We start from the raw sequence: 17,759 nt of genomic DNA on the forward strand, positions 1-17,759 counted from the left end.
CTAAAGTTTGTGAAAAAGTTGACTATTTTTTTTTATTTGATCGCATTTGGCGGTGAAATGGTGGCATGAAATATACCAAAATGGGCCTAGATCAATACTTGGGGTTGTCTACTACACTAAAGCTAAAATTAACCCTACAGGCTCCCTAATTAACCCCTGCACTGCTGGGCATAATACACGTGTGGTGCGCAGCAGCATTTTGCGGCCTTCTAATGACCAAAAAGCAACGCCAAAGCCATATATGTCTGCTATTTCTGAACAAAGGGGATCCCAGAGAAAAATGTACAACCATTTATGCCATAATTGCACAACCTATTTGTAAATAATTTCAGTGAGAAACCTAAAGTTTGTGAAAAAAATTGTGAAAAAGTGAACAATTTTTTTTTATTTGATCACATTTGGTGGTGAAATGGTGGCATGAAATATACCAAAATGGGCCTAGATCAATACGTTGGGCTGTCTTCTAAAAAAAATTATATACATGTCAATGGATATTCAGGGATTCCTGAAAGATATCAGTGTTCCAATGTAACTAGCGCTAATTTTGAAAAAAAAAGTGGTTTGGAAATAGCAAAGTGCTACTTGTAGATATGGCCCTATAACTTCCAAAAAAAGCAAATAACATGTAAACATGTAGAAATAGGATCAGGGAGCATCTCAAGAATATTGAGCATGGTATCGAATGTTCTGACCTTGCCAGACATTTTATACATGTCCACAACAAAGTGGTTAATAGTCTAAAATGGCAAATTATTGACCATATCAAACCTGCCATACGTGGTGGAGATAGAGTAACTAAACTTTCTTACAAAGAGGCTTTCTGGATTTTCAAAATGAAAACCAGGATTCCAGATGGTTTTAACATAGTGGGCGATGTCATTAATTTTTGGAGACATTAATAGATAGGTTTCATGATCATGATCCCAGGAAGTCCATTATGTAGTTAAATGTGATAATCTATACTAAAAAGGAGTTACATCATGTATTTAAGATGGGTACACAGAAGTTTAGTTTAGATTGGTTAGTATATATTCTTTATCTCTATGTATTAATAGAGTAAACTTCGATCTTTACCAATTTATTCTAGGTACACTATTATTAGAATTAGCACACCTTGCTCTGAACCATATATACAAAGAGATTTATACACATTATTTGGTGCATCTCCTCATTGTCTTTTGCAACGCTCTCTCTATTGTTCTTCATCAATAAGTTCTCTTAGGTATACAATATATGTAATACTGTTATTGGGGTAATTAATAATATGATGCACTCACTATCAATTATTTTATTTATTTTTAAAAAAATACATGGTTATTGTTATTGTTAAGGCATTAGCATATCAGTTCATAAATATTTTTTCGCATGGAGGCTCTACATTAAATAGAGGCAGATCCCATTTAAATAAATCTTTAACTAGATGTTTATGGTAGAATATGCTACTCAAATTATATGTATATGTTTAGCCCATGCGTTTATAAATTGTTGAGATTTGTATATTTCTTTATATGCTATATTGACATTTAAAGTATTAACGTTGCAATCTCCCCCAATGAAATGCTTATTATTTCTAGTCTGTCTTTATTTCAGTATGGCGATATTTTAGGTCTGTCCCTTTAATAATTAGTACCTGGAGCTCTCACACCTGATGACAAGGGTGTGTTTAAATAGACATGCTGGTGTGGAGTAAATTATGTCCATGAATAAGGCGAATATCTGCTGAAACACGTAGGACGATTCCTTTATTTGTTCCAGGTTGTTGGGACAATTTGTATGTTTTACCCTTTTTTTACATATGTTTTTGTGCACGGTTTTCCTAATAAATCTTTGATTGATTATATGCCTGGGAGGTTTGCTGGATTTCTTTTCTGATGTTATTACCGTCTAAACAACCAGCTTAAACCTCGGCGTTCTCCAGGACAAAGGCTTGCAGTACCCGGCTTACTGACCGGCTGATGACGTCATCGTAAGACGCCGGAGTGTGTCAACAGGCATTCACAGAGGCGGAGGCTCTCACGGAGTTTGGGACTTACCTGACAAAGATACAGCAACGACAGTCTAAGGTGCTTCGTACCGGCCCGGGGACCCACAGAGTGGTGAACGATCCGGAGGCTGAACAGGCTGCTTGGTATCCGCTAGATCTTACTTGCGCTGGTGAGTCTTCACAATACCGCTTAAAATACTCTAAGGATTGATGCTGCTGGTTATATACACTAGAAAAGTCTGGAGCTGTCTAAAGGGGGATTTCTTGTGATTTATTAACATGTAAACATTGTGTATTTCTAAACTCATGACAAAATTTAGTAACTATTTAACATGGGTGTTTTTTGGTGGTTGTAAATGTGCAACAAATTTTGGGGCTCAAAGTTAGAAAAAGTGTGTTTTCTTTCCATTTTGTTTATAGTAAATTATAAAGATATGATGAAAATAATGGTATCTTTAGAAAGTCCATTTAATGGCGAGAAAAATGGTATATAATATGGGGTATATAATGTGGGTACAGTAAATGAGTAAGAGGAAAATTACAGCTAAACACCGCAAAAATGTAAAAATAACCTTGGTCCCAAACGGACAGAAAATGGAAAAGTGCTGTTGTCATTAAGGGGTTAATGCAATATTTTTAAAAGATTAAATATAGTAATTGTAATAATTTCCACTTTCAAGAAATCTAGTCCCCGATACTTACTGCAGTCACTTTTCTGAATCCAGTGCACAGCATTCACTCGTCCAGCATGACCATTTAGCATTGACAACACAGTCTTATTCTACAAAGATACAAAATTGAAGAAAAAAAAATTAGGATTCAGAAAGAGACAGATTACGAGTAAGGGCACAAGTGATATCAGGTTTTCGCATTTGTCTGCATGCCAGTTAAATTGCACACATAAGTTGAAAGTAAATGATCACCTGAGCACAATTGAAGTTATAACGCTCGTCGGGTTAACAAATCTAATAAAAATGATTTTAAGAATACTGCACAAAAAAGTTATCAGGGCTCACAGATATGAGATTGCAGGTGTAAGGGCAAAGAAAGGCAAGCAAAGGGATTTAAATTTGAGATACATACATCTCTAAAGGTGTGTGTGTGTATATATATATATATATATATATATATATATATATACATACATATATACACACACAGTATATATACACACACACACATCTTACATACATATGTATTTATATGTATTTACAGACATATATATATGGGCCAGCTCCTAAGCTTACATTCCTGCCTTTTCAAATAAAGATACCAACAGAACGAAGAAAATGTGATAATAGGAGTAAATTAGAAAGTTGCTTAAAATTGCATGCTCTATCCGAATCATGAAAAAAAATGTGGGTTTCATATCCCATATAAGTTTTATAATAAAAAGATGTAGTAATAAAAAAAAGGTGCATTGCTCGTACAAATGTCTTGCATTCAGAAAAACAGCTTTGCAGACTGGGAAAGGCTAGGGGAGGGTTTGAAAAATATCAGAGAGCCAGTCAACAATCAATGGACTGTTCACTTAAAACAGTAATTTGCTCTGGATGCACTGTGTTAAGGAAAATTTACACAGTGCAGACAGATTACAGCTGTGTTTGAAGGGAACAGTCTAATGTGGAGCAGCGATGCAAAGATAAAGCACCAACCGTTCCTGCATGTGTCCTGTTCTTTCTGCAGACATGCTGCATTTTCTGCGATGACATCTCAGATTACTGCGTGTTCTGCCTTGGGGGTTGACACAAAGGGGTTTGAATGATAGATATATATATATATATATATATATATATATATATATATATATATATATATATATATATATATATAATGAGTTTCTGGACTCCTGACAGACCCTTGCATCTTTCATCCAGTGCTGCACTGACGATTCTGGATTCTGAGTCATGGGGAAAGCTAAAGAATTGTCAAAGGATCTGCGGGAAAAGGTAGTTGAACTGTATAAAACAGGAAAAACGGATATAAAAAGATATCAAAGGAATTGAGAATGCAAATCAGCAGTGTTCAAACTCTAATCAAGAAGTGGAAAATGAGGGGTTCTGTTGAAACCAAACCACGGTCAGGTAGACCAACTAAAATTGCCAGTAAAATTGTTCGGGATGCAAAGACAAACCCACAAAGAACTTCAGGTGAAATACAGGACTCTCTGAAAACATGTGGTGTGGCCGTTTCAAGATGCACAATAAGGAGGCACTTGAAGAAAGATGGGCTGCATGGTCGAGACGGCAGAAGAAAGCCATTACTACGCAAATGCCACAAAGTATCCCGCTTACAATACACCAAACAGCACAGAGACAAGACTCAAACCTTCTGGCACAAAGTCATTTGGAGTGATGAGACCAAAATTGAGCTTTTTGGCCACAACCATAAATGCTACGTTTGGAGAGGAGTCAACAAGGCCTATGATAAAAGGTACACCATTCCTAATGTGAAACACGGAGGTGGATCGCTGATGTTTTGGGGATGTGTGAGCTACAAAGGCACAGGAAATTTGGTCAGAATTGATGGCAAGATGAATGCAGTATGTTATCAAACAGAACACCTCATTTTCCACTTCTTGATTAGATTTTGAACACTGCTGATTTGCATTCTCAATTCCTTGGATATCTTTTTATATTGCTTTCCTGTTTTATACAGTTCAACTACCTTTTCCTACAGATCCTTTGACAATTCTATTGCTTTCCCCATGACTCAGAATCGTCAGTGCAGCACTGGATGAAAGATGCAAGGGTCTGTCAGGAGTCCAGAAACTCATTGACCTTTTATACATGCACACTAATTACAAGAAAACAGATCACAGGTGAGGTTGGTTACCTTTAATAGCCATTCAAACCCCTTAGTGTCAACTTGTGTGCATGTTCATTCAGTGCATTCAGGTGATTGGTCCAGTCCAGCAGGGATTCTTCGGTGCCCCTCCAGATAAGGAGGATATCGTCAATGTACCTCTTGTAGTGTAGGACTTGTGTCTGTTCATATACTTTAAATATATTTTCTTCAATGTGCTCCATAAATAAGTTAGCAAATGCCAGAGCCATATTGAAGCCCATGGCTGTACCGGTCAGCTGTAAATAGAAACCTCTCTCAAATTTAAAGTAGTTTAACTTTAAGCACAGGGTAAGGAGTTCCACAATAAATTCCAGTGGTGGACCCACGTAAGGCTATCTGTTCAAGCATTGGGATATGATCTGGATACCAGATTCTTGTGGGATTATTGTGTAAAGGCTGGTAACGTCCATGCTGGCCAAAATGTCATCAGGCCCGATGTCATTCACCCGAGAGAGTAGGTCAATAAGAGACAGCGAATCCCATAGGTATGATTGCATGTTGAGTACAAAAGGCTGCAGTAGTGAGTCTACGTATGTGGTCAGAGGTTGGAGTAAAGATCCCCTGGCGGAGACAATGGGACGACCCGGTGGGGAATCCAGTCTTTTGTGGATTTTAGAGGGTATAAATGTTTGCTTGTCACATTTTATTATTGTGATGATAAAGAAGAGCTGTCCCCGAAACGTCACGTAAATAAAATCTGCTATTGCTAATCCTTAAGCCCAGCGAGTGCTGTCTTCTATTACCTTTATCTCTACCTGCATTCAGCACCCTGGCAACTGGACACCTGTTTGTGCAAGTGCACCAGCCTCTGTGAATATTATACCCATCTGGCTGTACCCACCCACGTTAACCTCATTGGACCCTTCACCCCACACTGTGCTTTGTCTGTTCATCACTGGGCTACACGTGCACCATTGACTTGACTGCTGCACCTATGAAACAATTATCAGCATTACAACCCACCCCTAACATCCCTGTAGATATTGAGGGAGCAGAGACACTAACTCTCAGCAACACGGATGCGGCTAGAATCCTATTCGATACAGTCATTCCTGAGACCCCAGCAGACAGCGCACAAACCATCTACCAACAGTTTTTGAAACTTAACAAGAAGGAAGTTGATCTCAAGTTACATGGTATTTATCTATCCGAATATCACAGGAAGAAATTGATCCCAAGGGGATTCCGTATTAACAACATACCAACCATAGGGAGACCGAACCCTGAAAAATGCTGGTGCGCTGTACTGAATAAGTGCTCACTGGACCTCATACTACCGGTCGTGGAGGAGGTGAGAAATCAACTACAGAAAGTCACACTCATTGAAGAAGCGAAAAGTGCCATCCTATCCCAGGATAAGACCGAGAATTAGATGGAAAAGACCTCTGCCCAACTGAGAGAGTACAACAATGCACTAGTAGCATTCCAAAAAAAAAAAGCTGATTTATGTAACTGAGGATTACAGGGACAAGAAATTATACAGATGGGTACTGGGACCAGAAGAAAGAACACACTACCATCCGAGACGCCAGAGAAGACAGAGGGTCTATACCAACAGACACCTGAATATGGTGGATACCAGCTCTGGATCTGACACCGACGGTATAGATGCCCAAGGACATATGACCAACGCCCCCAATACATCAAGTCTTTTTTAGGCATCACCACCAGATCAGCTACAAGAGGGAGACCACACACTAGGAGGGGGGCCATTGGAAGAAGACCCCCATTCCAGTCACGACGGAGGATGTAGTGGTAAACCTCAGCCGGCACAACCTTACTGACTAGGAAAGAACTGTTCTCAACAAAGGACTGTCCTTTGTCCTAACCACGGTGCATAATGACTTTATGACTTATATAGATACCATGAAGTTCCAGAGACAGCTTAAACTGGGTGACTTCTTCCAGGGAATGACAATGGAGTACAAGGGACATCGCTTCAAGAAGTCCAGTGCCTTTGAACCACCCACCACTAAACCCCAGCATTCGCACCTTTACCAGGGAATAACAATGGAGGACAAGGGACATCGCTTCAAGAAGTCCAGTGCCTTTGAACCACCCACTACTAATCCCCAGCATTCGCACCTTTACCAGGATTTTCCAACAGAAAGCAGCAGATTCCACTGCACCTAAACACAGGAACAATATGACATCCGCAAACTGGGCAGCCACACTTACACTGATTGATGATGATGTTTCTATTGTAATTTGCCCAGCAGACAAGGGCGGTGCAATAGTGGCACAGGACTATCTTGATTATAAGAAGGAAATTGTGTCACAGTTAACGGACGCCCTCACATACAAGTCTCTACCCTGCAAGCCGACTATCACCTATAAGACCCGCATCGACAGTGTCATTGAGCATGCCTATCAGAAGCAATGGATTGACGGGCACCTGAGGGATTGGTTGACTGTAAAATATCCGGTCAGACCTATTATCTACACCCTGCCTAAAATCCACAAAAGACTGGATTCCCCACCGGGTCGTCCCATTGTCTCCGCCAGGGGATCTTTACTCCAACCTCTGGCCACGTACTTAGACTCTCTACTGCAGCCTTTTGTACTCAACATGCAATCATACCTACGGGATTCCCTGTCTCTTATTGACATACTCTCTCGGGTGAATGACATCAGGCCTGATGACATTTTGGCCAGCATGGACGTCAACAGCCTTTACACAAAATCCCACAAGAATCTGGTATCCAGATCATATCCCAATGCTTGAACAGATACCCTTACATGGGTCCACCACCGGAATTTATTGTGGAATTCCTTACCCTGTGCTTAAAGTTAAACTACTTTATATTTGAGAAAGGCTTCTACCGGTACAGCCATGGGCTCCAATATAGCTCCGGCATTTGCCAACTTATTTATGGAGCATATTGAAGAAAATATATTTAAAGTATATGAACAGACACAAGTCCTACACTACAAGAGGTACATTGACGATACCCTCCTTATATGGAGGGGCACCAAAGAATCCTTGATGGACTGGACCAATCACCTGAATGCACTGAATGAACATGCACACAAGTTGACACTAAGGGGTTTGAATGGCTATTAAAGGTAACCATCCTAACCAGTGAAATTAAAGGTGTGCGCCAGCTGTCAGCAGGTTGACTTCTTGGACCTCAGGATCTTCAAGGAGGGAACAGTTCTGGGTACAACACTCTACAAGAAAGAAACTGACAAAATCTATCCTCCATGCCTCTAGCTGCCACCTACGGTCCCTCATCAAGGTGATACCAAAGGCCCAAATGCTCCGGGTGCTACGCAACAACAACTTGATGAAATGAAATGTAAATTTGCTGCTAGGGGTTATGATAAGGCCACGATTATGTCTTCCAGACTGGCAGCAACTGGTGAAACTGGCGAAACGCCGCCAGACAGTGAAGTGCCTACTTTGAAATCTCCTAGGACCAACTTCATCACCACCTTTACTCCTAAAACTAGGGGATTGGATACCAATCTCAAGGAACACTGGGAAATAGTGAGTACTGACATGACACGTCCTTATAGTAAACAAGATCCACCGAGAATTGGATACAGACGGGGCAGGAACTTGAGAGATATCCTGATGGTGACAGACCCCATTAGGGGCTACAGAATTGACAGTGTAACTGTCTCTACACAACTTGGTTCTTTCAAATGCCCTAGCTGCACTACCTGCAATACTATGCTGCAGGGCAGCCATTTCAGACATCCCAACAACCACCAAAGGTGTGCAATTAAACACCACCCTAACTGCACCACAAAGTTTGTCATATATATGCTGAACTGTATTTGTGGACTATTCTATATCGGCAAGACCAATGATGATATAAAAAAAACGTATGGCTAATCATAGAAGTGCCATACGGGCAGCAATTGACAAGGGGAAGAGCGACCAGCTGGTTGCAAGGCATTTCGTGGAACAGGGACATACAGTCAAGGACCTCAGATTTATGCTCATCGACCACGTACCCCCGCTAAGGAGGGGTGTTGACAGGCATAAACTCCTACTACAGAAGAAAGCCGAATGGATCTATAAACTTGATACCATTCACCCTAAAGGACTGAATATGGGCAACGATTGGCACTGCTTTCTATGAGTATGTTTGACCCTTTGTCTGCACATATCTGTTATGCGTATACCCCCCTACTTGGGTGTTTTAACTACATACGGACATTGGTTACTGTAAGCCTGTTTTCTGTTGTTGCTCACTATTAATATTAGCTGTTGTTCAGGCCGAGTACCTGTATATACTTACTTTGTAGTGGTAAGCTTGCAGCAGTGTCTCTCACCATGTGCTTTTACTATGTGCTTATACGTATGCATTTATTTTGACATAGAGCGACGTTGGAGCCTTGTGGGACATATCACCCCATACCCCCGTTCATTGTAGCGATTGACCTGTGGTGTATACTTATGTGCACATATATTTATTTAGCACAGCGTGCATATTACAGCTTGTGTGTATATATATATTGGTTTTATAGTAAACTCTACATCCTATATTTGATCCCCCTGCTGCCTTTGGCACTTTGCTTGACGTGCATGTTGGCTCTTATGTACTTCTCTCTGAGACTTGCTCTGATGTATATTCTGCGCACAGCTTATACACTGTTCACATACATTACCTCCAGACTGTCTACATGTTGTTCACATACATCTGCTGGCTACACCTTATTTGCATGGCTGTTCTTACACTGACCACTACTTTGGTACTGACGGACTTGTCTCTCCCATGACTGTTTATTACATTTTTCCCATGACCATTTATTGCAGTTTTAAATTGTATATTTGTCCCATTAGATACATCTTTTACTCTGATTGTAGCCTGTTATACCGACACCGCTCCATTAGTGAGTTAAATGGTTGTGCATTACATACTTTCCCCCCTATGGCAACACACACAGAGGCGCACCCCCCTGGCCTATCAGATACCACTGGTGCTTTGACTGACAGCAGCTGGCTCGACAGGACTACTTCCAGCCCTCCCACACTGGCGCTCTGGTTAGTACATTTGATCTACACCTCTAGACCCACGGGGCTACCGTTTTGGACTGTCACAGTTTACGGTACACTTTGAAATAGCGCTCTGCGATGTGACCAGGGTTACAGATGCTTTTAGGAGGAGCTGGGCATGTCTGCAATTGACATTTATGTTGCAATATCATGCAAGTGCTGGATAAAGATTTAACATACTTAACATACTATCTGATCCTACATGTTTAGCTGATCCTGCTTTATGTTTTACATTCCATTTGATTATGTGCACATTATTTTGTATTTCCTATACTGTTATTCCTCTGGTCATGTTGTAAGTTGGCCCTTATATTATTGCTATGCCATTATTCTCTGTGCTTGCAGTCTTCTATTACTATATATATACACACAGGTAGCCCTCAGTTTATGCCGGGGTTAGGTTCCAGAAGGAATGGTTGTAAATCGAAACCATTGTAAATTGAAACCCAGTTTATAATGTAAGTCAATGGGAAGTGAGGGAGATATGTCATAAGTAACACCTAATACATTATTTTTAAAGCTTTGAAATGAAGACTTTAAATTCTAAACAGCATTATAAACCTAATAAAATAATCACGCAACAAAGAAAATAATAATTAAACTAAGTTAAATCAATAAAAACATTTGCTAAACAGCATTATGAACCTAATAAAATAATCACACAACACAGACTTCACTTGCATTTTTCTGCAAACAGATCTTTCTATGCATTCCAATCTGGACTGATTTATAGACGGGAAGATCTTGTTCCTTTGAAATCTGCTCGATAGCTCAGGTCTGGTTAAACTTATTAATTTCAGCTTTCTTGGCTTTGCTGCAACACAAGCAGACAGCTCCACCTACTGGCTATTTTAATAAATGCATTGCTTTTCAATATCAGTCACATGACTGGAAAAAAACGGTGTAAATTGAACCGTTGTAAAACGAGGGCTGTATGTATGTATGTATGTATGTATGTATGTATGTATGTGTATATATATATATATATATATATCTATCTATCTATCTATCTATCAGGGACGTGCACTCATAGGAGGCAGGGGAGGCAGAGCCTACCCTGTCATATGTGGCATATGTGGCTAAAGCTTAATTACATTTTAATTAAAACAAAAACACAATTTTTCCCCCATGTAATGCTATGGAGAGGCAGGTACAGAAACGCTTCTCTCCATTGCAGTACATGGGTCAAAGGAAAAGCTGTGCTGCAGCGCCACCTGTGTTCTGTCAATATATTAGCAGCAAAAATTGGGATCAATAGGAGGCACCCCTCTTGATGCCTCCTAGCAAGTGAAGGATATATAGAGTAATCAGAAGGAGGATGAAGTGAGCAGGGTCATGTGACACAACTGGAAGCTGAGGTAACCTAAGAACAGATGACACCAAGCAGAAGAGTAAAGTAGTATTCTACATCTCTTGTGATTCACAAATTGTGTTCAGATACAGCTCATTAACAGGGGGGGGGACAGTAAGTGAGCATAACCCAATACTGACAGGAAGTCAAAGGGTCAATTCAAATTTAAATCCATAATTTAAAACCCAAAATTTGAAGTTAAGTGTACAGTGTCCACATTATTTAAATTAAAGTTTTTGACATTGAATATTGCTAAGCCTCCCTTTTTCATGGTTATTTGATTTAATTAGGTACAAACACCATATATGTTATGTCTGTTCAGTCAGAGGATGCAGTATCTATTTTTATTTTTCTCTGTGTCTCCATTTATTTAAAGACTGCTGTTAACTTGTAATTCACAAATCATGTGTTTTTAATATGTGCTGCTTTTATACAAGTTTATATTAATAAAAGGAGATAATGAGTCATTTAAAAAATATATGTAATTATTGCAGATGTTAAATGTTTTTAGAAATAATGCCACTGTAAAGTAACTGGTTAAACACATAGTCAAAGGGAGACATTTAAAATTAAATTTTCATGATTGAGGTAGATTATGCTATTTTAATAGACTTTTCCAGTTATTTATATTTTGAAAATTAGCATTAACTGTTACTGGCCCCATATCAGCAAAAGAAATTAGTTTTTGAAAGGAACATGAAAGTCATAATTACATTTCCATCATTCAGATAGAAATTGCACACAAAAAATAAAAATAAACTTTCTATTTTACTTTTATTATTATGTACTTCATTATTTTGGTATCCTTTGGTGTCTTTTGTTGAAGAGCATATCTAAGTGGGATGTGCACGTGCGTTTCTTGAGCACCATATTGCAGCAGCTGTGTTGGCAGTATTGATAACTTGTCCTTTGTGTAAAATTTGTATGGTAAATTATTTCTATTTTTACAATACAGTAGCGAGTAGAGAAGAGATTGTGTATCATTCTAATTGCTTAGTAACTGGCACTGTGCCATAGAATTCTGTGAGTGTGTATGTGAGCAGAGTGTGTGTGGGTTTCAGTGAGCAGAGTATGTGTGCTTTATTCTCCAGGTAATCAATACATTTCGGATGAGCTGGTGCTTTAGTGCAGTGTTTCTCAACCATGATCCTCAAGTACCCCCAACAGGCCAGGTTTTCATTATAGCTGAATCAATGCACAGGTGAAGTAATCAGCTGATCAGTGCTTACTAGCTTGCTCTCACCCATCAGCTAATTATTTCACCTGTGCACTGGTTCAGCTACCATTTAAACCTGCCCTGTTGGGGGTACTTGCAGCCCTCTGTATATGTGTTTCTCCGGCGTATCATATCTAGTGCCTCACCAGCCTCTGACCTCACTGCACGTCACATATATATATATATATATATATATATATATATATATATATATATATATATATATATATATATATATGAGAGGTCAACAACTGTGGGCCTCCAGAGGTTTTGGAAATACATTTCCCATGATGCTCAGTCAGCATATAGGTATAAATATATATGTTACCAAAATACCATTAGATGATATGTGTAGAAATATGTATTTATGAATAAATAGAACATATTCTTGTATGAGAAGAACAAGTTGGGTGTTAGGTTTATTTTCTCCAGTGACTTATATGTTAACTTGCACATATAATATCCAAGTTTGGCTTTTTGCACGCATCAGGTTATAGCTTCCAGAGATAGGATCATTTAAACTCCCTCCTATGCCATCATATAGAAGGGTAAAAAATCTTAGGGATCACATAGTAAAAGCTGACATAGGTACAACTAAAATGTCTGATGTAAATTACCTAACTACCCCTAATAAAGGCTGTTACCCCTGCTTACACTGTGCTCAATGTAATTCAGTTATTAAAGGGAAATTCTTAGCACAAAATGACAAAAGAAAGCAATATACAATCAATGGGTTATATACATGCCAAACTAACTATGCAATCTACCTACTTAAATGCCCATGTGGCCTTTGTTACATTGGCGAGACCACCCAAGCCGCCAGGGATAGGTTTAGTCAACATAAAGCATCCATTAAATCAAAAGATATGTCACTTCCAGTATCAGCACATTTCACAAATATGGGCCATACAGTAAGCCAGCTTCGCTTTCAAGTGATTGACCATATCCCCCATCATAGAAGAGGGGGTAATAGGGAATTAAAACTAAAACAGAAAGAAGTATGGTGGATTAAACGTCTGAACACATTACATCCATATGGTCTGAATAGAGATTATGATTTGTATTTGTTTTTATAATGGTTTTAAATGATGGAATATATTCTGGTACCACTAGAGGTCACTGTGTTGTTGAAATTTACAAACCTGGATAGGTATGGGTTAAACCAATTAACACTGAGAATTGAAGCATGATTGGTCCAGATACCCTTTTTAAAGTCTGTTTGTTTGATTTTAACTTATGCATGATTAAGGACTATGTAGGTCCGAAACGTCGCTTTTTACTGGTTGCTAAACCTCAAATAAAGATTTTTCACCTTTAAAAGAAGATTGTGTGCTGTGGTGCTGTTACCTTGTTTTCTACATTGACTATATATATATGAGGTCAACAACTGTGGGCCTCCAGAGGTTTTGGAAATACATTTCCCATGATGCTCAGTCAGCATATAGGTATAAATATATATGTTACCAAAATACCATTAGATGATATGTGTAGAAATATGTATTTAAGAATAAATAGAACATATTCTTGTATGAGAAGAACAAGTTGGGTGTTAGGTTTATTTTCTCCAGTGACTTATATGTTAACTTGCACATATAATATCCAAGTTTGGCTTTTTGCACGCATCAGGTTATAGCTTTTTACTTTTAACTCATAATACGAACGCAAACCGGAGTGTGCAAAAAAAAAAAAATACTTCTAGCGCAATTAGCCCTCTAGAGAAACGCTAAATAGCAGTCCATTTGAAATCTAGCCCTAAATGTTAGATGCAATAATAGAATACACAACTAGTATATAATCATGCTGTCAACAAACAAAAGGTAAAACCAAACATAGCTGGAATGATAATTAATAGATTGTGCTTTGAACATTCTGCACTATTTTATCTTCTTCTTCCTGCTAGAGGATAACATTCAATTATGGTTATAACGCACATTATCAGTGTATGTTCAGCTGCAATCAAGTGCTGTGTTAATGCAGGAAACTACAATCCCAACTACAGTATGCTACAGGTACAGAATCAGTAGAACAGTCCTTAAACAGATTTTTAAACGATCTTGCATTTGCCTGTATCTTTATGAATACATAAATTATAGTATTTAATACAAATGTTACCAGTGTTCTCCACACAAAAAAATTGCCAGCCGGGTGGCATTATGAAGTAGCTGGGTGGGGGCAGTATAATAATTTCTAATATTACATTTTCTGCTATTCAAAGCACAAATTAATTGCATAATTTAACATAGATTTATGTAATAATAATTTGCGCAATACACATTGAAGATGTTTAATATCAGCTTTATATTGGCTACAATTTTAGCCTGGTGGTCAGTAAAATCAGACGGCAGTGCGACAATAAAAAAGGGTCCTGTGGAGAACACTGGCTACATTTGCTCAAACCCAAAAAGAGCATAATATTTCTTTATTCAGTTTTTGTTATTTTATTTTGGTTTTGAAACCTGGTTTATTTTTACTCCGTAATACTTATAAGACACTGTGAACCCCACTGATTGATTGTACTGAATTTATACAGAGGAGATTATGTTTATTTCAGTGTCTGGTAGAAAAAAAAACAAATCAATTGCACTGAAAGAAAATATAGCTGAAACTTTTAAAAACAGAACATGCAACCAGCAGCAGACTTTCTGGAGTGTAAAACAGAGGGTTGGTTAGTGGTTGCTTTGGCAAGTACGGTTGATCTTTAAGAGTTTATATGATTTTAATTTATTATTTTATTTTGGCAAGACCTCTCTGCGCAAATACACACAATCTAATATTTATTAATGTACTTTAAGGACTAGATGTATCAATTCGTGGATGGACAAGGTTCACTTGTGAACCTGTTCTACAGTTCATTGCAAATTATGGAGTGCATATTTTAACCATATATAGCAGCTGGTCCCCTGCTCTCGCACAACCCATTGAGTCCTGGGTGGTTTTCAAATGCAACTCTAAGTTGGCGGAGACGGTTTTGGAAGCCTGCAACTGATATTTATGAAGCAGCAGTTTAAAGTGATCGTGATTTTCACATCATGGTAAATCCAGCTCTCAGACAAACTGCTAACAGGCTGTGCAAAATTACCTTACTAGATTGCTGTGGTCCATTCTATCAGAACTGAAACCTTTCAAACACTAACCAAAAGATTTGTAATTGATCTTGTGGAGTGTAAAAGTAGAATACCTGGCAAAGATACAAAAATGCCTAGACAAATTCCAGTTTCCAACTGTGCCATGCCAATATAAGGACCACTGGGTTGTGAAAAATCATGGGTTACGGACAAGCAGGATTGTGACAGTAGCATTAAATTATTGGGACCTTTACAGAACAAAGAAGATCTTCCTTCAGCTGAGCAATTTTTCATACCTCAACACTCATGATTCAGATAGAGCATGCAATTTTAAGCAACTTTCTAATTTACTTCTATTATCAATTTTTCTTTTTTCTCTTGCTATCTTTATTTAAAAAGCAGGAATGCAAAGCTTAAGAGCCGACCCATTTTAGATTCAGCACCCTAGATAGCTCTTGTTTATTGGTGGCTACATTTAGCTACCGACAAGCAAGCAAAACCCAGTTTCTGAACCAAAAATTGGCTGGCTCCTAAGCTTTACATTCCTGCTTTTTAAATACAGATAGCAAGAGAACAAAGGAAAATTGATAATAGATGTCAGTTAGAAAGTTGTTTAAAATTGTATGCTCTATCTGAATCATTAAAGAAACAAAATGTGGGTTTAGAGGCACCAATCACATCTGACAAGGAGCATCAATTGAAGCAGTTAGCCACTTGAAGCACTTGCTTATAAGCATTATATCAATACTAATAAAGTACAAAGTGAGTTGTCTTTTAGTGAGATGCTCAATTTTTAAGAAAGAAAAAACGAAAGCTATTATTATTTTAGAACCAATATATGAACCAAGTTATTTGACAGCAACAGCAGAATGCCAGAATTGCTAGGAAGTCATTAAAGATAACAATGCAACATCATTGCACTTAAAATATGCTAGAATTCTACAGTCCAATGGGAATAACTAATGCAAAGACAAAGAATTTGTTAAATGTAAATTTAGCTGCAAAAACTGCAATTAGTTCATTTTAATTGTAATTACAGTTAATTATAACATTTTAACTGAAGTCATTGCATATTTTTTGACAAAAACATTAATTTAGCATCTCATATGAGTAAATATATAGAGGTTTTACAGTTCTATTCTTTCGAATTACAAACTTTTTCCTTGGCAATTACCTCAGGGTCGTATAATGCTACGGAATGACAGGTACCAACAGCCAAAATCCCGCCACGATTCCAGCTAACACAGTGAGGGCACCGGTTGGCACAAAAAGCAGCATGTAAAACATGTACTGTGGAGTCTGCCATATTTTAATCTCTACGTCATTCTGAAATTGACTGTCACTTATCACGTGACATGATGATGCGAACAGAGATGTGAGAGGTTTGGTCTGTATCAGCATCCGTAGTTGTGTACATTGTGGTAGCCATAATTGATTTTTGGAAAATAATCTTAAAGCATATTTTGCTGACGGAACGTCACTTCCGTTTGCCGATGTGATGTGATACATTTGCTTTGCTAATCTGACAGAAGAACTTCTAAGCGTTAGCGTATTGCAGTAACGCTGATTTATAAAAAGTGACACAATGCAGTATAAGATTGCTCAATTGTTTAGGGAGACAAATGATCCAACAACATATTTTATTGGTTAATAAACCTTTTTTTGTGCAACAGTATTATTTTTAAAAAAAATATCAAAACTAAGATGCAGTGTCGTGACAATTTAAGTGTAGTTATTACAATATTAAATTATCAAACGTTTGATAAATATACATTTGTATTTTCTAACAATATGATTACAGAAAATGTGGTTATTATAGGAAATTAGATTAATTTTATAACCTGGTTTCTGTAAGGATATGTAGTAGCTATTTCAGTATCTTTTTAGAGCTTTGAATGCGTTTCAACTACATTATTGGGACATGCTGATGGGAAAATGGCATGTTTTTATGTGTTAGAATATGCAGTTTTTGCATTACTGACCCTAGCAAGCTTCGTGACATTTTAACGTAACAGGAAACTGACAGAACACCTTCCAACCATTCTGATATTGTATATTTTATTTTCACAATGTGGGAGGTCTTTCCCTCGTCCTCCAACCAGCTTCCCCGCTCTCAGTGCAAATGTCCCAGTTTACAAGGACCACCCCTGCTCCACCCACAACATAATAGGCTCCTCCCATCCGACTTATGGAATGCCCAGCTCTGCCCACAGTCATCCCTTCTGTCAAATGCCACTGAGCCAATAGCCATCACTCACAAGTCCCCCTCACCTTCCTGTCATGGAAAG

The 17,759-nt window shown here is 38.2% G+C and overlaps 1 protein-coding gene across 1 annotated transcript in view; it reads right to left on the minus strand.

Annotated features, from left to right (window-relative positions):
- ELP2 (elongator acetyltransferase complex subunit 2) overlaps nt 1-16,780 on the minus strand; it is a gene marked incomplete in the record, with an annotated part of 749,242 nt that extends 732,462 nt beyond the window's left edge. Inside the window, 2 exon segments of the mRNA XM_053714582.1 lie at nt 2,687-2,765; nt 16,646-16,780. Of these exon segments, the coding sequence (XP_053570557.1) occupies nt 2,687-2,765; nt 16,646-16,777 (211 nt within the window).
- Between the last annotated feature and the right edge of the window lie 979 nt (nt 16,781-17,759).

The sequence above is a fragment of the Bombina bombina genome, chromosome 5 (assembly GCF_027579735.1).
Source record: "Bombina bombina isolate aBomBom1 chromosome 5, aBomBom1.pri, whole genome shotgun sequence".
In the NCBI taxonomy this organism is placed as follows: Eukaryota; Metazoa; Chordata; class Amphibia; order Anura; family Bombinatoridae; genus Bombina; species Bombina bombina.